This window comes from Sinohyriopsis cumingii, chromosome 16 (genome assembly GCF_028554795.1).
Source record: "Sinohyriopsis cumingii isolate HCF-2022 chromosome 16, ASM2855479v2, whole genome shotgun sequence".
Taxonomy (NCBI): Eukaryota; Metazoa; Mollusca; class Bivalvia; order Unionida; family Unionidae; genus Sinohyriopsis; species Sinohyriopsis cumingii.
In genome coordinates, this window is record NC_142976.1 from 93,351,369 (window position 1) to 93,375,043 (window position 23,675).

Here is a 23,675-nt window from a genome sequence, read left to right on the forward strand (position 1 = left end):
ACTATCCACACAAACACACACACTACTTTCCACACACACACAGTTTACGATCCACACAAACACACACTCTACTATCCACACAAAGGTACGCGCATGCATGCAAACACACAAACACACACACACAGAGGGAAAAGGGAGGAAAAAACACACATTCTACTATCCACGCAGAATGGAAGAGTAAAACAAAAACAATATCTACTATCACAAAACCCCAATATTTATGATGCAACGGCGGCTCAAATCATGCTCCTAATCTTGTTCTTGAGAGCGCAGAGGCAGCTTGAGTGGCCTCATCATCCCAGTTTTCACTGTGAGGGATAGTGAAGACCACCCTCATTCTCCTATTCCACATCCGTGGTTGCTGCCTCCTTACCTCATGCGGACGCTGAGGCTCCAGATTTGCCTCCTACTCTTCAATCTTGGTCCCAGTTCTCCACTTGTGTGATCATGGGTCTCTGTGCTGTTAGTAGCTATGGTGCTTCTCTCTGCGATGTCCTCACCATCGGTTTGACTCACAGATCTGTCTTAGCATCATGTGTGGAAGGATATATTGTTTCTTTTCCTTCTCCGTCTGCTTTCTTTTTCTTCTCCTCGTCTTCTTCAAGCCTAGCACTTTCCTGGATTACCTCCATTACCAGCTCATTCAGGAGGCGCCTGGCATACTCCAGGTGCATCTGAAACTCCAATAATTTGCTGATTTTACTCATCTTGAATGTTAACGATTGAACGTTGGGTATCCAGACTGAAGTATGTATGTATGTATGTATGTATGTATGTATGGTTTAACAGCGCATCACTGGCTGTGTTGTGGCGAGGAAATTTAGGTATCCTACAAAAAGGCGTATAAAACAAACGATTTACTACAAAGAATATAATCCATAACATCACAATTTGACGCATCACAGAACAGAAAGAGTCCTTCCATTGCACACCTTTCATGACATGCAGGAAGATGCATTGGGTCTATTTTATTTTTTAATTAGTTGGATGTATTATTATTATTATTATTATTAGCCAGAACCAACGACATGGGCAAGTAGAAAAAGAACCGATTTCCATACGCAGAGTGGTACAGATGGAGGCTCTATAGAACACATGATTCACCTTGCTAACCTTCTTGGCGCCAACCCCTGGTTTAATTTGCCACATGCTGCAGACGACAACTACGTCAGACAATTTGCGTCCCTTGTAAAAAGCACACTAAGGCCAGACCTAAAGGTGAAAACATACATACATACATACATACATACATACATACATACATACATACATTGTTCAAGTATACCTGTCAGACTTGACTAGCTTCTTTATCATGACGGATAACTTTTCGAATACAGTCATATATGGGTATAATGTAAAAAAGGGAAAAACTTTCTGGTGCAAATTACTATGTAGAACTCGTTCACTTATAAAAGATCACTCTTAGGTTATGTTAATTGAAAATCATAAATGGTCACTTACCTGTTTAACAACGAAAGGTACTTTATAACGGTCGCTACAATCAATTAATAAAAAGTAAACCTTAACCATTTTTGCTTAAGATTTCATTTGCAAATACTATGTTATATCCACAAAACTGTTGACGTTAATGGTAATGAGTTCTTCCCAGCTAAAATTACTACTACGTTATATCCACAAAACTGTTGACGTTAATGGCAATGAGTTCTTCCCAGCTAAAATTACTACTACGTTATATCCACAAAACTGTTAACGTTAATGGTAATGAGTTCTTCCCAGCTAAAATTACTACTACGTTATATCCACAAAACTGTTGACGTTAATGGTAATGAGTTCTTCCCAGCTAAAATTACTACTACGTTATATCCACAAAACTGTTAACGTTAATGGTAATGAGTTCTTCCCAGCTAAAATTACTACTACGTTATATCCACAAAACTGTTGACGTTAATGGTAATGAGTTCTTCCCAGCTAAAATTACTACTACGTTATATCCACAAAACTGTTAACGTTAATGGCAATGAGTTCTTCCCAGCTAAAATTACTACTACGTTATATCCACAAAACTGTTAACGTTAATGGCAATGAGTTCTTCCCAGCTAAAATTACTACTACGTTATATCCACAAAACTGTTGACGTTAATGGCAATGAGTTCTTCCCAGCTAAAATTACTACTACGTTATATCCACAAAACTGTTAACGTTAATGGCAATGAGTTCTTCCCAGCTAAAATTACTACTACGTTATATCCACAAAACTGTTAACGTTAATGGCAATGAGTTCTTCCCAGCTAAAATTACTACTACGTTATATCCACAAAACTGTTGACGTTAATGGCAATGAGTTCTTCCCAGCTAAAATTACTACTACGTTATATCCACAAAACTGTTAACGTTAATGGTAATGAGTTCTTCCCAGCTAAAATTACTACTACGTTATATCCACAAAACTGTTGACGTTAATGGTAATGAGTTCTTCCCAGCTAAAATTACTACTACGTTATATCCACAAAACTGTTAACGTTAATGGTAATGAGTTCTTCCCAGCTAAAATTACTACTACGTTATATCCACAAAACTGTTAACGTTAATGGTAATGAGTTCTTCCCAGCTAAAATTACTACTGCTACCATCACCACCAATGCTACATTTTCTAGTCTTTCAAAGTTCTTGAAATACTTTGAGTCTGAAACTGAGTCTGAAGGAGAGCATATATCCTGAAAATAAGTCTTGTGGGACAGGCAGCATTCTGTGAATAAAGTCGAATGACATTTCTGGTTTCTTATTCACATATTTTGTTGACCATAAAACTCAAGAGTTAGATTTGCAACAAATCTCTCAGCATTAGCATCTATTTTTCTTCATTTACTGATAAACTTCAATGACATAACTTTACTTAAACTAACACGCTATAGCATATTTTGGCAGAGGAGACTGGGTTTATTTCTCACGTAAAATGAAGCTTCACTTTAGATTTAAACAATGTCGACTAAGCATGATTTAAATACCTCCCCGACAAGCTCAGTTAAGACATTTTTAACTTCTTTACATAAGAGTAGCCTTGTGACAGGATGTTTTTGTCTCAGGAATGATAACGCCACATGCTAAAACCATGTCGATACGCATGAGCAAGGTAAAAGAAGAAGAAGAAAGAAAAAAGAAAAAACGCTGAGAAAAATAATTAGAATTCATAAAAGCAAATTAGAAGCTCTGGCATATAAAATTTCACCCAAGCAATAATCTACAAAAGTAGTTAAAATGATACGATATAAAGTATTTCGTATCAAATAAATGCTACACCTCTTGTAATCCGACAGATTCATGACATTGATTTCGCCATATTCTTTAATCTTGATGGAAAATAATTGGTCACACTTCAATCACTAGAAAGTGGTTTTGCACGAGCAATGCCGAATAATATGCCATAACGGGCAAAGGTTAAAAAGTGCTTCAGAAAATGGCTTTTGATTTATAATCAGCTTAGAATGATCAGTTGAGAATTAGATAACTCAGTTTTTGTATTTTGATTTTATATTGTATACTTTGAAATGTTCGTGCAGGTTATGTTCTGAGCTCTAGTCATGTAGAAAGGTTTCCGCACAGTGCTTAGTTCGCGTTGTATAGAAGTTCGCGTTAAACCGATGACAGCCAGATAGCGAAACTAAAATGACCGCAGCAATTTCCCAGTATAAGCACTTGGTTAAAGAGTTACACTTTCCCATTCAGGTGTATGTGGAGTACTCAAATGAAGCTTGGAATGGTATATTTCGTCAAACCGCTTACTGCAAGGAACAAGGAATGAAGCTTCATTTGGACATACATGACTGGAAGGCTGGAATGATCTACTACGGCAGACGTGGAGCTGAAATCGCGGACATCTGGAACGGGGTAGGCATCATTAGCTCAGTACAGAAAAAGACATCAAAATGCAGTTTCATCAGAATGATTTCTCAAGTGAAGCGGCTGTTTCAGAGGAATTGCTACATTTGAGATGCATTAATTGGGTAGTCATTAACATCCAAATTACTATTTTTTGACACATATGAAGCGTGCAGAGCTACCCAGGTTCTCTTGAAGTACTTGTCATACCTCAATTGAGGACGAAAAATAGTTGAGATTTGAGCGTGTGCTTAGATTTGGCTTGTCTTTGTCTTTGAGGGTGATTCAGAAAACCCCAAAACGAGGCAGAAATTATTACCATGCAAAAAATAAAAACGATGAACCGGCTTTCACTCGTTATATATTTGCAACTATATTATATGCTAATCTTGATAAGGGCCGTTATATGAAATTAACAAAGGAACACGATTGTCGGAAACTTCGATACCAATAAAACGATTTAATCAAGGCGTTACGACAATTAAGAGACTTGTTATGTGCTCTGATTGTAAAAGTAAACGGAGGGGTTAATAGTAACTCTAGGTTTTAGAGATAAGCATATGTTGCTTTAATTCATGTCTCTGACTCGAAATCAAATAGGTTATAAATAAAACTTAAATGTGCAAGTTAGATTTAAGTCAACAGTCTTTCTCAGTGATCTAAACAAATATGCAATGAAGGGACAGATGAAAACTGAAATTGCTCATGGATGCAAATAAACACGAGACGAGGAGATATCTTTAGAACACAAACCATCTAAAGAAGGAGAATAATTTTAAAGATTAAAATTTAGTCTGCGTATGGATTGTATGGGTGTAGGCACATACATTTCGCTTGAATGCAAGTCGGCAAAAATCTCTGATAAATTCATTCTTTTGTAGGTCTTTGGTGCCAATAAAGATCGAGTGATACCTGTATTCGCTTGGCAGACTGGGTACAGAGACTATTATCGGCAAGCTGTTGAAGCTCTTGGGCAAAACCTGCACAAGTTCAAGGCCTTTGCAATAACCGGATACATCGAGTGTCAGAGTATAGCTGGTACACACGTAAGCTTCAAAAGTACCATCTGTAGTACTAATTTATCCTCTCTTATCACGAAAATAATGACCTGAAAAAGATACTTTCATTGCAAATGCTTGATGAAAAAGGCCAGACTGCATTAATTTGGTACGCCCATTGCAAGTGTAAAATTACCATGCTGATTTACCTTTTACCGTATGTATGTTGTTCAAAACTATTTTTTGTATACGTACGTGGAAAACGCTTGACATAACAAATTCAAAATGTTTGTCATATGTATAACTTCATAGACGTTACCTAGTCAGATTGGTCTCAACATGTCTAGCACATTCTAAATGAAGCAGAACCGTTTGTCTCACGATCTTACATAGCTAACTTGTAAGCATCATGGATCACAAAATTAGCAGAAACAAACAAATGTGTCTAACCCAAAAGATGCCAAGATCCATTATGAGTAGTTAATGTCCATACTTGTTTATTATGATTTATTATTATTTATCCCAGTTTCTAATCTCCCATTCATATAAAAAATCTTAGAAAAGGTTGTTCTATCCCAGTTTGTATCTCATCTAAATTCAAACTGTCTTTTTTAGCAATGTACAATCTGCATGTCGCCCTTGCCACAGTACTGAAACTACTCTTCTAAAAGTAGTTAATGACATTCTCTCTGCGTTGGGTAGCGGAAAGATTACAGTCCTCATCCTCCTTGATTTGTCTGCAGCATTTGACACAATAGACCATGATATATTACTTCACCGTCTCCAGCATGTATTTGGCATTCATAATACAGCCTTACTGTGGTTCAAGTCCTACTTGGTCAACAGGACACAAATTGTATCTGCAAAAGGAATACACTCCAGCCCAGTTGATCTATGTTGTGATGTTCTACAGGGGTCTGTTCTTGGACATGTTCTCTTCATTCTGTACACTCACTCGCTCTCAATGTCACATCATCATCCGGTGTCTCACCAATTGTACGCTGATGACATCCAGATATACAAATCTAGCCACCCCACTGAAGTTGATGCTACCATCAAAGGTGTAGAGAGATGCATTCTGATGTGTAATCATCGATGACATGTAACAAGCTACAGATGAATGATGATAAAACTGAGGCCATTCTGATCACAACACAAAGACTTTCTCATTCACATCCTTTACCTCAAACAATAAATATCAGCAACACCAACATTAAATTCACACAATCAGTACGAAACCTAGGTGTTACTCTGGACAGTACTCTCACATTGCACCAACCAACATGTCATGAACATATGCAAGGCTGCATATCTTGAGCTGAGACGCATCAGCTCAATTCGCAAATATCTTTCAGTTGATGCCACTAAAACACTTGTGTGTTCATTAGTACTTTCAAGACTGGACTATTGTAACTCAGTTCTGTCTGGTTCATCTCAATATCTGCTCCAGAAACGTCAAAAAAGTTGAAAAGACAGCTGCTCGGATCATACTTAGAGTACCACGATCAGAGTACACCTCCCCGCTGCTCTGTACCCTACACTGGCTATCCATTCGATCCAGAATCAAACACAAACTTTGTTCTCTGTGCTACGTTTCACTGACGGACTCCAGTAAAACATACCTATCCGACCTCACCCAGTGTACACACCAGCAAGATACTTACGCTCCTCTTCTGACAATCGTATACTCATTATTCTCACTATGAAAACAAAGTCATATGGACAGCGTTCTTTTGCATACCAGGGCCCAGCAACGTGGAATGAATTGCCCGCTAAACTTAGACACGAAGACACAGTGATCACATTCAAGAGAGCTCTCAAAACTCACTTATTTTCGACTGCAAGAGCAAACTTAAATACCTAACAATGTTTCCTACCTTAAATATTCTCAGCATGATTTTTAATGTTTTCTAATTTCATGGTGTTTGTTTTTGTAATCATTATGTTTTTTTTATCTTATAGGTGTTGACTAATGCTGTAAAGCTCTTAGAGCTTCTAAAGTTTATGTGCTATGGAAAGTCCTTATTATTATTATTATTATTAGCAGGTAATGCCCATATATATATATATATATATATATATATATATATATATATATATATATATATATATATATATATATATATATATATATATATATATATATATATATATATTCATACATTTTTTTTATAATAGGGCGAAGTGAGTTCAAATTGTCCTCTTTACAAAGTCTTTGAAATACGGATTTCAGAAAGCTCAGATGGTTCAGATGTCAATGGCCGAGATACAGAAATTTTGTATGGATGATATTCCCAGCTATCAGTCAGACTTCAAATACTATATGGATCTAGCCCTGGTAAGAAATACATTAGTTTCCAAACTAACTGGCCAATAATTGATGAAAAACATCATATGATAGATTTTTAAAATGTTGAATAGCAAATCAAGCATTGTATACCCTCGCCATAAAGTGAGGCGTATTATTTTATGATGATGTCCGTCTGTCTGTCTGTTACCATTTTCGTTTTTGCACAGTAACTCGAGTTGTCCACCATGAACAATTATCAACTTTGAGAATGGCTTGCACGTGAGGTAAGAAGAATCCTATCGATTCCAGGTTCAAAAGGTCAAAGGTCAAAGTCACTGTGACTGAAAGAAGATAAATGGTTTCTGCAGTTAATATACTACGTGGGTAACTTGCAGTTGAGGTGAGAAAGAATCCCATTGATTTGGGATGAAAAGTTCAAAGGTTATGGTAACTGTCACTGCAAGAACAAAGATGTTGCGGGTACATAAAGAAAAAAGAACCGTTTTTGACAAACTGGTTCTATTAAACGTCAAATGTAATGAAAATTAGACATTTATAAAGTTTTAATTTTATCACTCTTGTTTATGTGATACTTTCTCACTTTCGTTTTCGCAATAGACGATTCCTCGGTAGAGAGGATCTCGCCATATTTGTAAGTTCGTTGCCTGCAAAGGCGGGAATAACAGTCTGTACTGTGATGTTGCTTAGTTCATTCAGGCTATGAGGCATGTCGTCATTTGATTGAAAGTAAATCATAGTTTATGTAGATTTTAGGAAGTTTGTGGATATTTTTGATATAATGTGATTTAACATAAAAAATACACGTCTTAGCAGTGTATCGCAGTATCTCGCTGAATAATAATGAAGTGGATGACCTGGAACAAGTTGTAAAATACACGTCTTAGCAGTGTATCGCAGTATATCGATAAGATTATAACGTCTTAGCAGCTTATTGCAGATTTTCGATAAGATTATAGCGTCTTAGCAGTGTATCGCAGAATATCGAAAAGATTATAATGTCTTAGCAGTGTATCGCAGTATATCGATAAGATTATAACGTCTTAGCAGCTTATTGCAGAATCTCGATAAGATTATAACGTCTTAGCAGTGTATCGCAGAATCTCGATAAGATTATAGCGTCTTAGCAGTGTATCGCAGAATATCGATAAGATTATAACGTCTTAGCAGTGTATCGCAGTATCTCGATAAGATTATGATATATCGAAACTAATTGTTATCTAATCGTGAAAACTGGTTGGTTCCCGAAGTTTGTTGCACGAATTTGAAAGCCATATAATTATATCCTATCTCTCGACTAAACTCATCTTCATTATTTACTATATAGTTTACGATTCTTGCTCTTATGTAATTTTGCTTTTAGCAATTCCAAAAGCAAATTGCAACGGCGAAACGTTAGAACAAAGTATCAGTGATAGACCCGTTTGGACATCACAACTATATCCATCATGCCGATTTTCGTAGCCCATACTAGAAACGCGAATATTTGATATTATGCGGCCATATCTTTAAAACCGAGCATTAGGTTTAAATATAATCTTGGTATATATTTTCATTCACTAAATATGCTCATTGAAGACACAAATGAAAGTTCGTTTAAAGATGTCTTTAGCGTCAGTACTTTGATTTCGTTTTTGAACTATTGTGTTGATCATCTCTCTCTCTCTCTCTCTCTCTCTCTCTCTCTCTGTACTTTACAGGTGATTTGCTGTCATATATATATATATATATATATATATATATATATATATATATATATATATATATATATATATATATATATATATATATATATATATATCCATGGCTACAGTAGTGGTTGTTTCAGAGGCACTGGAACTCTAGGATACACTATATTGCAAAGTAAATCGGAGTAACTGTTAGTAATCGAGAAGCAAGCTACTCCTCTGCTGTGAGAAATAATGTCATTTTGGATTGATTACCCCCATGCTCGAGCCCGTGGGTACGTTACAGTCACTGCACATTTCATTCATAAATTTGCTGATGCAATTCCATCGTCTAATGATTAATGTTCTTACATTATCTTTATTTTATCAGTCACACGGAGTTAAGCTGCTGATGTACGAAGGAGGACCTGGAATCGTTGAAAGTGGCGCCATCGAGCACGGTGTCAGTACCAATGACGTCACGGCTAAGGCCATCGCCTTTAACCATGATCCACTCATGGAGCCAGTCGTCCACGATGTCTTGGCGTTGTGGGACAGAATCGTATCACGAAACACCAGCAACGGGTTCCCTGGCGGACTTTTCAACTACTTCAGCTACACGGGGAAACCAAGCAAGTACGGAAGTTGGGGGATGTTAGAGCACACCGGGCAGGATCCAGAGACCGTGCCAAAATTCCGCGGTACTCAAAGATACATCACCGAAACATTTGCGCAAAACCCACTCGGACCTAAGTGTACTTTTGTCAAAGATGCAAGTACGAGTTACGGCTGCTTCGCTACCTCTTCTTCGGGACAGTTTAAATGCGGAACAACAACAGACGGTACTCAATGGACGGTAAACAGACAAACACACGAGCGAGAGAGAGAGAGAGAGAGAGTTTACAAATGTTAAAATAGAGCATGTACTACCAAAGAAAATAGCCTTGCTATTTCCGTCTTTGACTGTACATTTTGCTCAGACTGGGACCTGTTTATGTTATTCAGTTACACGCAGTCCTTCTTATTCTATACCAGTATATACCGAGGGGGTGGCAGCCATCTTACAAATTCCTCTGCGATTACCCAAGCTCTCATAAAATCCAAGCAGCAGAGACGGCGAACAACCTCTAATTGATTCACTCGTTATTCGCAAAAATAAGCCTTCCTGAAAGTCGCAAAAAATCGTTAAAAAAAGAGATTGTAAACTGAGTACCGAGTAGGAGAGGCGCCCCCTCTCTGCTGCTATAGTCAAATAAAATTATAACAAATAATTTCAGAGAGAGGGCGAATAACCTCTAATTGACTCACTCGTTATTCGCAAAAATAAGCCTTCCTGGAAATCGCAAAAAAGCGATTGCAAACAGTGCCAAGTATGAGGCTTCACCCTCTCTGCTGCTATTAATTAAATTTTTTTATCAAGCCCGACTCGATATCGTGCTCGAGGATCATGCAAGTTTATCGTTATAAAACCATGTGGGGATAATTGAGCCTGACTAAATACATTTTTAAAAAGATTATAATCCATATCTCCGCTGCACCAAGTCTGATGAATATTTCTCAGCGTATTTGTATCAACTCCGTTAAACACAGCAATAATATTTCAGTTATCGCTGATCACTTTTGGCATTTGTGTATACCGCTGGGTTTCATAAATCACATCTGTGTTTTTATGTCTTCCTCGAGAAAATATCCGAGCAGGATTTGCCTGTTTGTCCAACATCACATCATCGTACACAAATAAATTGTTAATGGACCCATCAAAATCATCTACAGACGGTGCTTCACTAATATCAGTAATAAACTCGATAACACCATCATCGTTTTCATTTAAGAATTTTGCTTTTTCATTAAAGTCTTAAGATGCATCATAGCATCATCAACCGAATACCAAATACAACTTAATCCAGGTCATCCACTTCATTATTAAAGTAAGTAACAGTTGTGTTTTACCAGATGCAGACGGACCTATCATAATCATTCAGATAGAATTTGATAGCGCAGCATGATGTTTAACCGGTTCTCGTTTTATTACCGCCGAAAAGTCAGTAACCTCCATGTTATAGAAATATAATAAATAATTTGGATTTATATTGTGTGAAATGCAGAACGCGTACCCCCACAAGCACACTGACAACTATTACAACAAAAAAATAACAGGTCAGCAGTTACAGGTAAGTGTGAACGATGCGGTACAAAGAAATTTAAGTTTATTTCCGTACAGTCGGGTTTTTAAAAAAAGCACGAATGTGATATTGCTGCCCAGTTAACTAAATTACCAGGAACTCCGTGGGCTAAGTACCCAGGAGAAAAACACCTCCCAAGATATAATTACTGTGGTTCTGGAACCCGACTTGATATTAGATTTGTCAATCAAGACCAACCAAAACTAGGTGAAATCCAATAAATGTTATTGATAAAGCGTGTCATGCTCATGATATAGCTTATGAAAGTAAAGATCTGCAAGACAGACACATAGCAGATGTGAAATTAATTCACGCGCTAAATTCCATAAAAAATAAATCTTTCAAATAATCATTAGCTAATTGGTTGGTGAGATCTGTAATGAAAGGTTAGCTTGTATTGGGAAACGATAATTAATCGTCCGATTATTGAAATAATGGAGTTGATTTATTATTCCCCAAGAGGATACTGGAAAAGTAAAGCAGCGATTAGTAAACTCGCTGAAGCAGCAGGGGTCGAACGTTCTATTGTTGAAAAATGGTTATCCCGACAGGCAATATGGCAGATTTAGCTACCACCGCCTAAAACAATACAGTACGCGCATTTTGATGTCAGTGTCCCTAATGAAGTTCATCAGGCTGATATTTTATTTTTACCGCATGATACTATCAAAATTGGAAGACGCCGATTAACGTACAAATACGCGTTAACTGTCGTTGATGGTGCAAGTAGATACAAGGAAGCAGAGCCACTAGCAACAAAACAGCTGCTGAAGTAGCTTCTGCGTTTAAATGAATTTATCAACGAGGGTAGTTTACGATGGTCACAGCTGCTACAAGTTGATCCTGGCAAAGAATTTCAGGGTGCAGTATCATCGCTGATGAAGCAACATACTGTCAAAATACGACGAGGGCATGCTGCAATTCACCGCGATCAGGCGGTCGTTGAACGATTTAATCGAACGCTTGCTGAGCGGTTATTTGGACATCAATACGCGAAGGAAATCATTCAAGACAAAAGATCTCGTGAGTGGGTTGCAAGATTACCATGTGTGATAGCTGCATTAAACAATGAAATTACTCGAACAACTGCGTTGAAACCCGTTAACGCAATCACAAGCACGCGTATATCAATACAACGACGTGGTTTTTCAGCACAGCCAGTATTCGGTAATGTGACTGTAAGATATTTATATGAACCTGGTGAACTTGAAGGTGGTCCCCATGACCCCGAGTGGCCGAGTGGTCTAAAGCGCTCACCGTTCCGGATCATTGCCATTTCACCTCTGTCTGCGTGGGTTCGAGTCCAAGGCTCGGCTAGCGTGGGTACGTGGAAAAGCCGGCCAGTAGCTTCTCGTGAGTCGGTGGTTCTCCCCTGGGTTTGCCAGGGTTCTTCCTCCACCAGTTATACTGGCCGCGATGTATAGCCTATCTTGTGCTGAAAAATGGCGTTAAACCCTAGAACGGCAAGAACGGAAGGTGGTACAAAAAGAGCAACTGATCCTGTCTGGAGTATTACAACACACAAAATTTTCAGCGTGATAAGATCCACGGGTAAACCTGCAATCTGCAGATTAGATTCAGCTGCTCCTCAACGTATATTTACACGTGAACAATTACAAGTAATTCCCGAAGACACGCAATTACCACCGCGATCACTTAACTAGCGACGTTACGTCGATTACAGTCGAGACAAGTCAGCATCACATTTTCACGTGTATGATCACGACTACTATCTTTTCTATCTATGGTAAATTGTCTTGGATTATTACTCGAGTACTGCCACAACATTACACAATTACAGCTAGCACAGTGATTATTCTGCTGCTGCTTCAGTGTCATAATAAATTCAACATCTAGATCAAGATCTCGATTATTTTTTTATCACTGTTATAACTGGCTAATTTTTTTCATATTGTGCTATCGTCGGTTACATCATCAGTGTTTGTAAAACGAGTTACCAATGATGTATACTTGCTATCGATATAAAACGAATCCGTTGCAACTCTGACTGCAGTGTCAGGGAATCTGTTTATCATCGATAGCAAGTGTATCGACATATCAGCGAGCATTAAAGATCTTAGATGAGTATACTGAGGTGATTCGTTATTCATATAAACAACAATTGTGCGCAACCGTGTTGCGTCAGATAAGCAAGCATTTTCTCGACTTACAAATATATTATTCGCCGTTGTATAAGCGACCACGAATTCATATTCAGCATCATCTAGAATTAATCGTGCATAATGCCGTTGGTGATGATATACTCCACCCTGAGTAAACTTGTCAATTATTCTTCTACCGAGATCCTTTGCGGCGCTATCATCATCAGGTGATGGTAACCAAACTTCGGCCTGTTTCCGATATGATATAATTGCCTCACTGACCGTCAACGATATCAGCATTTTACAATCAATCATATATCGTAATAAAACTATTGGTGCCCAGCGTTTTTCTGAAAAGTGTCTACCAAACGAAACACAACAGATCGGATGAAGACCCATAACCATTTTAAACGACACTATACGGGCAAACCCGGTCAGGTCAAAATCAGGTAGTGGTCCATTTATCGATACTCGCGTGCGTGGGGTGTCCAAACCGCGCAAAATATCCAGAACATTCTCCCGCTTCTAAAAATCTTCCAGGATAACACGCGACCATATCAACAGAAATAACGTCGCTGCGGTTATACCTGGTATTCCACAAGCCACCGTGTCCCTATTCACAGCAACTTAATAGTACGTTTTCGAGAAATTCAAATCGTGTTGGCATCTACGAATTTTTCTCTCTTGCGAAGTGAGCTGCAACTGACGGAACTGTAAAACAATTATTTAGTAATTGCTCAGTAGTTTTGAAAATTTCTGCGTAAGATTTTCATCGTTTTGTGAAGAGATTCTCGACGATATATTTCGCCGTTAGGTCGTACAAATTGATCGTATTTTTCATCATCTGAACTTTTAATAACCATACTGATACATGATCGTTCTTGCTTATTTCGTGAATAAAATCAAACATGTTTCTTCCAGAGTCTGGGTAAAATCTTACAGTTCGATCTCGTGGAAATATTGTGATTGCGCTGGTCCACGCGTGTGTGTTATGATCAATAATTTAAATTGTTGTTCCCTTTCCTTTATTCTTTGATTCATATAAAACCTCTCCGGTTAACGTTTTTATTATTGTTGGAAATTTTAATTTACTTGACAACTCGGCATCATCATTAATTGTAGCTCAGGTATCCTTAACCGATTCAGCCCAATCATTTATTTTTTTTACGTCTTAAATCAGTTAACCCATTTCCACGCATCGCATTTGTAAAATGTTCGATTACTCGTTCAGCTACACAATTCAGTTTGGAAAATCTCATTGGTGCAAAGATCATCGACGTTGGGTTTATCATTTAGCTGATAAATTCCATAAACAATCGCTGTTATAGGATACCCTCGAACGTAATAAGGTCTGTCAATACCAGTCATCACTCCTGGCTTGGAATTTTACTTAAAACAGCGGTTTTGCCATCTGAATATCGATTCGTAAAGAAGATTCAGACAACACTGTGTCAATCGCTAGCTACAATAAAAGAAAGCGAAGTAAAGGAATGTGTCTCTATATCTCGTGCAATCGAAAAATTAGATCAGATATATCTCGTGAATATGAAGCAAAGAAGATAATTAATACTCGCGTGAGGCAACTAAGAAAATTTATTTCAAGTAATGAAAATGAAAGTTAGACTCCTTGATAAAACTAAAGTGTATGTAGTATGTCAGTCCACCTCGTTGATACAAGGACAAGGACGGAAAATTAATTTTTTGGCTGTTACTGACCAATTTTCAGTAATTTTTTTTTTTAAAATTGTGAAATCTGAGCGACAGTTTGGGTCTGATCCAGTATTAGTCTCTGTCAGTCCACCTTGACTGTCAAGGAAGAGGATTAGTTTTTGTGCTGTTCCCTTGATAATCGCAAATTTTAACGATTGGAAATCATTAAGATTTTACATATAAATTCAGATTTAGCGTTTTATTTCTTAGGTCCATCAAGTTCCCGGATTGGTCAGTTTGTCTGAAATTCATTCTTGATAACAGAGAATTATGACATCGCAAATAGACGGGATTGACTGGTTCTTGCACAATAAGAGACCCAGGTGGGACTTGTGGTGTAAAAGTATACAAGATGTATCCTTGCTGTGCTTCTGTGGATATTTCTGTGTTTATCTGTTAGCTTCCTTCAATTGCATCACATACAAAGTTGACTGCGATTACCGAGGATATATTTACGACTTCCGGAGATACATGACGGCCTGACCCCGATTGGTCATTGTTGTGTCGGAGAATGTTGTCCCTGGGTGGCGTTATCTTTCTCAACTCGGCGTGAATTTTAGCAAAGAACTCATCAATGATATCGTTGAATGATTTTTGCAACTCGGAGGGTTATACCCGGGAAACTTAAATGTCGGTAGTTCAGCTTCTGTTTTCTTATATTTATCAAGAAATCTTTGTTTATAGCGATTTATGTCGTCCGTGTAATTAAATATTGCCTGAATTACAAACTGGTTAAGATATTCTATGTCTGATACAAGCTTATTTAATATTTCTATTTGTTTGATGATTTTTCTCGAATGAACTTGTTATATCAAAAAGATGTTCTTGGAAACTTTGCTGTAGTTGTTCTCGTTGTGTTTTATGTTCTTGAGTAATGTCTTTAAAATAGTCAATAATAAGGTCTAAGCGAATCTCAACAGATTTAATTTCTCATTCAGGGGATTGTTTAACAATGAAATTCCACATTATATGGTCTTTACTAAATAATCTAAAAGTAATACTCAACACCGTTAAATTTTTTAGATCAGGGAAATAATGATCTTTGCATGATGGGGTAATTCCATGATTCTAACTTTTGTCTGAAGTAAAATCAGCCCGTGTAGGTTCGGACGGTGGTGGAGGTATCGGCAGTGCAACATCAGGCCATCCTAACATTGATCTGATTGATGATTGATATATATCAACGACGTAATCCGGAGAGGTTATCTCGATTGCAGATGATAGTGTTGGTTCGTGGACAGCTATTGCTATCTTGGATTCCACCCCGGTGATAATTTTTATTCTGCTTGCAAATTCATCATTGATTAGTTCGATTTGATAACGTTCAGTCGGGGGTTCCATCTGGTTTATTTTTATTTGCAAATACCAGTGAATTATTTGGTTGTAATCTACCGACTGATTTTGATCTGATATTTGGCCAACTGTGGAAAATTAATACTGAATTCAGGGTTTGTTGAGCTTGTCGATATCATTGTTGTTCTTACCGGCGCTGTGCTCGCGGCTATCTGCTGAAGTAGTTCGCCCATTATTATTTTCATTTTCTTTCAAATGGCGGTTTTCTGAATCAATTACTTTATTGTATATCTTCACCATGTTGGTAAATTCGAAATCTGATATTGTTGTGTCGTCGAGGCTGGATGATATCAGCGACGATAATTTAGAATATGCTGCTGTTGCCATGTATAACCGCGTAACATAATCGTGCAATTTTGTATTCGTGCACATGGGTATCTTTTTCGCGATAATATTAAAAACACCTGCAATTGCTGCTGCTGATGAAACACATATTGTTGCTATCATTGTTGTTATCGAAGTCAGCGCTGGTAACACTATACCAGTGGACGCAACTAACGTGGACACTGAATAAACTACAACATCAATGGCAACTGCACGCCGATTGTATTTTTTTACTTTCACGGCATAATTGTCAATGATGGTTTTTAGCGCTGATTGCCATTCACATACTTGATCATATCTATATTTTTGGACTCTTGATTCTGTGAGCACCATTATTATTTTACGCAGTTACCAATTGAGGCGTCTCAGCAACAAATTCCAGACACCACCAGTAAGATGTTGCGGTAATTTCTTAACAGCTGCTTCCAGAATAAATATTTCTTCGGTTCCCCTATTTAACACAATAGACACAACCCCGGAAAAGTCATCGGTTGAATGCCGCCAGGGATACGTTGCAAATATCTCAAATTTTGCAGCACTGAACACAGACAGTCTACACACACCAGTAACTGTTGCGGTATGATTGAGAGTTTTATTCTGCTGTGACCATGTTGCGAACCCGGATGACACTGTGTATACTACGTTGGTGATCTGTTTGTGAGGAATTTTAATCATACTAATTTTGTAACGATATCAGGAATTCCACTTACTATGTCTTCTAGTGTTTTCTTAATTGTATCAATGTTCGTCTTGATATCAGAGAGTTTCATGTCAGCGGTGAGCGGAGTACCAAAGAAATTATCTGCGATTTCATCAATTTTTCTAAAATTTCTACGAAGATTCGTGAACATACTCACATGAACGTCATACTCGGCCCGTAACGTGGATAATTTATTATCTACGGTGCTGTAGTTAACGTGCATATTTTTTTGTTGCCGCGTCTTCGTCGGATGTTGGGTCTCAGAGCGTTACTATTTTATTTCCGCTCATGCTGAGTTCACCTGTCATTGTGTCACTAATATTCTTTAAACGATTAGCGATTTTTCATTTCTGATGGTTGTAAACGATAAACTTGAATCTCTGATTCTACCTCCGTCAGTAAACACGGGGATGTTATCCGTGACCCCACCGAGTACTCGTCGAACTATATCATTCCATTTGATGTTGCTGGCTTTTAGCCTGCCATATCGGTCCTGAAAATCAACAACCTCATCTCGGTCAACTCCAGTCAGGTTTTTGAGATCATTAAGATCGTCTTTGGTCACGTACTTTGATAACTCTATGTCAGATTTTTAAAAAAATAATATCACTGAGAGCTTCCGTAAATATTAGCCATTATTCATTTCGTTTTTTTCCTTCAAATCGTGGATTTCCATCGTTGACATGTGTAATCATGCACAGCTTTGTGAGTTGGTAACGACAATTTTGATATAGTGACAAGTACAGCAATTGCTTCACTGCCGCATATTGGCGGATCGGTTAATTTTTGTGTTGGTAGCGTTGACTACCAAACTGGGATCTCTGACTGTTTGACATACTTGATAAATTCCTGCGGTGGAGCTAACCCGTACGAATCGAAATAAACTATTCCACGGGGGTCAATCGCGTATGATACCCAATGAGTTTCAGGTCCATCACTTGAATCGAGATTAATAATACCTATTCAGCACTGTTTGGTTGTTGTGGTAAACGATCACGCATAAAAAACCTCTGAAGTATTTTATTTTGAGTTGCTTGGCAGCATTGATTAAATCAAAATTTGACATTGGTGTGAAACCCCATTGTGAATTCAACGAATATAAGTTCCTGGAAGTCTCAGATCTTTTCCTTGGACGGATCGTTCTAGATAAGTTCCCGTAAGTCTCAGACCTTTTCCAAGATAGGTTCCTGGAGGTCTTAATCCCTTTCTCTTTGCTTTTTTAATGTCATTTCATCAGCGGTTCCAAAAGCACCTAACATAGCAGTTTTTGCAACTGCTGGTGCGGCTGCGGCTATCAGCGCTGGTATTGCCGCGAGAAATGGAAATATTCCTCCCGTTTTAACCGTGTTGTTCATAGCACCAGCAGAAAGTTTAAATCGTATTCCAGTCTTGGAATGTTAGCGTCATTGAGATGTTTAAGTTGGCGCGCTGTCAACGACAGTTTATTTTCACCGTCTGTGATTTGATTGTGCTTTAGCGTTATTGTTGTTCCGCATTTTCTCGCCGACGCGGACTGTAATTTCTTTATCTGACCAGGAGTCACACTGACACTAGCATGATGATATGACATTTTTATAAAATACTCGTGATTCTAAATAACGTGGATTAAGATTAAGATTTTCCACAGGTGCATTAACGACTCTCATTTGACCACTTCCACCCTCAAGTAACATTGCTTTGTCACTAAGTATAACCGCGTTTGCTCTGTAGGGGGCACCACCTGTATTTATTCTGGCGTCGAAGTGCATATCAACGACAGACTGTTTGGATAAATCAAGATGCTCCAGTGAAAAGTAATAAATTGGATACAGAGTTCTAAAATCATGCTGTGAGATCTGTAATCCAGGATCTACGTTTTGATTACGTCCCATAAACACCACTAACCGATGGTGTGCACGCGCTACACGATTGTGTTCAAAATTCAGTTTTATGCTTACTGTTGGTTCTTGTTGTCCGTTTATCCGCAAAGAAACATCAGTAACACCAAGTGGGTCAAATATCATATGGGAATGTTCTTGTGAGTTTAATCGAGCAATCTCTTGAAAAGCATCGTATACGTGTCGTGGTGCAGAAACATTTTTCTGTGATGCTATATGCCATGTAAATTCCACGTCGACGTCAGAGTGTATACTATCTGTGATTGTTGTTAACCAGGACAACAGAGACTTACCACCTTTGTTCATGAAAGAAAGGATCGCTGTTCATCAGCAAGTAATGGAGTCTTTAGCGGCATCCACAACGAAAGTTTTGACAGTTCTACTCTACCAGGATCACCAGCAGATCTTCAGAGCGCGTTGTCGTCGGTATCCCTTCTCACAAGAGCAACTGTGTGTCTAGCTCCAAAGATAACTTTTCTAACATTTCTGCAAAATCCAAAGATATGCGACAGCGGAATCGCGCATGAAAACTTTCTACGATTTCCTTCCAACATTGATCGACGTGTTGCAAATCCTAAATTATATTTTGGATTACCATCATGAACCACCGACCACACATCAGCGTCAGCGTTGTTGGCATTGTTTCTTGGCCGTCTTACAGTATACGGTTTGCTGTCTGGGTGATTAGAATTATCTTTCGCAAACATCATTGTGGGACCTGCTAATCTTGTATAATCATCAGAGTGTCTTGCTAGTCCTATTATTGTTGTGGCAACGTCAACAATTTGCTGAATCGTTTCGATGTTGTCCCCATCAATCAAATAACTAACACTCTCAAACAGCGCAGTGATGCCGTTGTTGACAAAGCCAACTTGATCGTCTGCGCCATATTAAGTATCATCTGTTTTGAAAATTTCACCTTCTACCTCAATAAAAGCCTTGGCGGGCAAAGTGTCTGCTTGTATCAAGGGCTTGTAATTCAATTCTTCCTCGCTCGTTAGGCACGTGTGCGTTATAAGAAAATTGATAATCACGTACACTTTCGTCCTTAAGGACAGGTGCGTCCATGTCAAATGTTGTGTCGGGAATGCGTTTAAACATTTTTATTATAATTATTTTCGTCTAACACGTGAATTGCTTCTTCGGGAAATTCCGCTTCCTGATATTAAACTCGAAATATTATGTCCTGCTTCATTGAGTTCTTGATCTGCTAGCGCTGCCAGTTTCTGATTTGCAGCTTGATTTATTATTTTACTGACATTTGCAGGCACAACTTCAGTACTTGGTAATTTCACTGCCTGTGATTTTTATCGTATTAATCGTGCTAGTCGTTCTTTGATTGCCGAGAATACCTTACCATCAACGTTGACGATTGCACCAGGAGTTTTTTCCACGAACAACATCAATAGCTTTCAAGATAATTGTTTTTCAACAGGCGCTACTTTTGGAGCTAACCTTCTGAATAATCTCTGAACAACATCATCAAGCCCATCTCCCTAAATCGCTGTGTAGGCTGATAATCGTGAGTTTACTGCTCTCACCATTACAGGTCCATGTTGACTATTGTGTATGATCATCTTATTTTACTTACAACGAGTTCATGAATAAGTTCTCGGTAAACGTCAATATCCATGATACCACCTTGAAATAATCGCCGACAAATAGCAGCTGCTTCATTATTTATTTCCGGAGAATTATTACCAGCACGCGCTCCTCCTATGAGAACTTCTAACCGTTGCACGTCATTGAGAATATTGTTAGGACAGGCAATAAGACCACTTCCTAAACCATTACCAGTAGCACCAATGTCAGGCTCATCGTAAAATTCTTCTTGTGTGGGTTCTCTATATAGTTTATAAAAGTCTTCATCTGTTTCCGTTTGTTTCAATGGAGGAGGAAGTTGATAGGAAGGATCTTGCTGGGAAGTTTTTTGTTGTCGTTCTTATCGTTGTTTTTGTTGTTGTTCTCGTTTTTGTTCCTTTTTCTTTTGGTTTTGTTCTCGTTTTTGTTCCTTTTCCTTTTGTTTCTCTTTGTTCTTTTAGTGTTTTATTATGACTTTCTACTCCTGCTGAATAAATTCTGTAATTAACAATTTCTTGTTTATATAATCAACATTTTGATTTATTTTAAACACCTAGTCGTTCCATGTACCACTGTTTACTTTTTTACGCGTATTCGGTTTTTAAAAACTTGTCTCTTTAATAATAATTTTCAGCAGCAAACTCACTAAACTTGGCTTTATCCTGTGCAGTTTTCAATTTATATTTTTGAATTTCTTGTATACATCTTTTATTTTTTACCAACAACACCTTCAGGTGTTTCTTCACCTTCATCTTCTAGTTGACGCTGAGCTGCAGCTATCTTTGCATCTTTGCAATTTGTTCAGCGGTTTGTTTGACTGATGGAAGGAGACTTTCAGTAGCTGTTGCAACTCTTTCAGTAACTTTTGTGACAGGTTTAAATAACTGTTCTGTACCTTTTGCATATTCAGCTTGTGCTTGCTCTCTCGCTTGCAGGTTTTCTCTAAAAGAATCACTTACAGGGAGAAATTTTTTAATTGCTTCTAGTCGCTCTCGAGCTAACCGGGCAGTATAAGATCCCGGATGAACCATTATTGATATAATTTTTTTTAATTAATAGCAGCAGAGAGGGTGAAGCCTCATACTTGGCACTGTTTGCAATCGCTTTTTTGCGATTTACAGGAAGGCTTATTTTTGCGAATAACGAGTGAGTCAATTAGAAGTTGTTCGCCCTCTCTGCTGCTATCCAAAGGGTGGGATAAGATAGCAAATACATTTAAGATGTAGATCTGGAGTGTAGCCTTGTTTTCCACATTTTTTTCTAGTACTTCCCTAGTCTTAACCAGAGCCAAGGAGACTATTTGGTGCTGGACGGATACGACAAGGTCAAGGGCATTCTGTACATCCGTGTCACAGATCATTACGGTGCCAACACTTACCACACTATTGATGCCAAACAACACGCGCACTGGAACACGTAAGCACATGTTCTTTATTTCCGCATTATATTTTTTTCTTTCTCCTTATGTTAAACATGCTCATTGTTGCCTTAAAGAACACACCTGTCCCCAATAGGAAGCATTACAACTATAATCATGTAAGCATTAGATACCGTGTAGGCTTAACTTGATCGTGTAGTACAGAATAGGGTAAAACTTAATTTCTGATGCTATCTAAATATAGCCATTTACGTCATAAACACCCGTTGCAGACCAATGAACGATTTCTCAGTTAATGTTGTAACCCTTTTTTTCTTTTTATTATTTACCACAATTCGTGTTCTCACCGTTTTTTCTCGGTTCTTTTCGTTTACTTCGATTCCTATTCACACCTTTATTTTCGGTTCTCTTCATTTACTTCTATTTTTATTATCATCCTTTCCCTCGTTTCTCTTCATTATTTAATTCCTTGTTCTCAACTTTTCTTACATTTCTCTTCATTTTCCTTTCTTTTCAAGTGTCTATTGTCGTAAGTTTGAAAGAATAAAGTTTCGCATACTATTGTGATTATGAACACGAGCTATATCCTCGTATTTACAAAATATAAATCGGGACAAATAACCATGTACAGTAAATTAAAATTTACATCTTCGGTTTGTTCATTCGTAACAGCCAATGTCATCTTTTCGGATGGAAATGCACGCACGCGCATTTATAAAAAATGAGAACAAATAGCACAGAGGCAAATATGTTTTCTTCTTCTAGAATCAGCAACACCTGGGACTATTACAGAGCATTGGCGACGCGTCACTCCATACGAGCCCTGCCACCGGGCGTATATGCCGGTCTTCACGTGCCTGTTAAGTGTACGTGATTTTAACGTTAATAATAAACTTCATGGAAGTGGTGGTTCTGAGAAGAAAGTTTTGTTCATTTATGTTTTAAAGACTGAATCATTATTTCCCCGTTAGGAGATTTAGAGCAGAACATATACATAGAAAATATGATGACATGTTATGGATTTAATGCCATTTTTCAGCACAGGATATCATGATACGCGGCTGCCAGTATATTTGGTTGAGGAAGAACCCGGGAAAACGCCGGGAAGAACCACCTTCCCACGGGAAGATACCTACGTTGGTCGAGTCCTGACTTGAACCCACGCGGACATAGGTGAGATGTCAGTGATCTGCAAATGCCAGCGCCTTGTATCACTCGGCTACCAGGGGCCCCATGATGAAATGTAACGTTACATAAATGTGGTAATGCAACAGACACAAAGTTACATTACAGACACGCAGAAAAACATGAAAAGACAACCTTTATGTTAATCTGCAAATGGTCCCCGAAAGTTGTGCAATATATTGTATAATTTTATAATCCCAAGCAGATTTTGTCATGTATTATATATATATATATATATATATATATATATATATATATATATATATATATATATATATATATATATATAGAGAGAGAGAGAGAGAGAGAGAGAGAGAGAGAGATCAATTTTATTGTCCATCACATTTTCCCCATAATATGCATCAATACCTGACTTTCACAGCTATGTTAAGGTTGATCTGACATGAAACAGATGTCCATAGTTTGTCTACCTAACTACCTACACGCATGCACGCACGCACGCACATAAATA

The 23,675-nt window shown here is 38.0% G+C and overlaps 1 protein-coding gene across 1 annotated transcript in view; it reads left to right on the forward strand.

Annotated features, from left to right (window-relative positions):
* LOC149781004 (uncharacterized) overlaps positions 1-22,941 on the forward strand; it is a 61,067-nt gene extending 38,126 nt beyond the window's left edge. Inside the window, exons 8-14 of the mRNA XM_089936449.1 lie at positions 1,015-1,218; positions 3,685-3,846; positions 4,719-4,883; positions 7,069-7,173; positions 9,202-9,666; positions 21,905-22,056; positions 22,784-22,941. Of these exons, the coding sequence (XP_089792575.1) occupies positions 1,015-1,218; positions 3,685-3,846; positions 4,719-4,883; positions 7,069-7,173; positions 9,202-9,666; positions 21,905-22,056; positions 22,784-22,892 (1,362 nt within the window). The 3' untranslated portion in view covers positions 22,893-22,941. The remainder of the gene's footprint in view (positions 1-1,014; positions 1,219-3,684; positions 3,847-4,718; positions 4,884-7,068; positions 7,174-9,201; positions 9,667-21,904; positions 22,057-22,783) is intronic.
* The last annotated feature ends 734 nt before the right edge of the window (positions 22,942-23,675 follow it).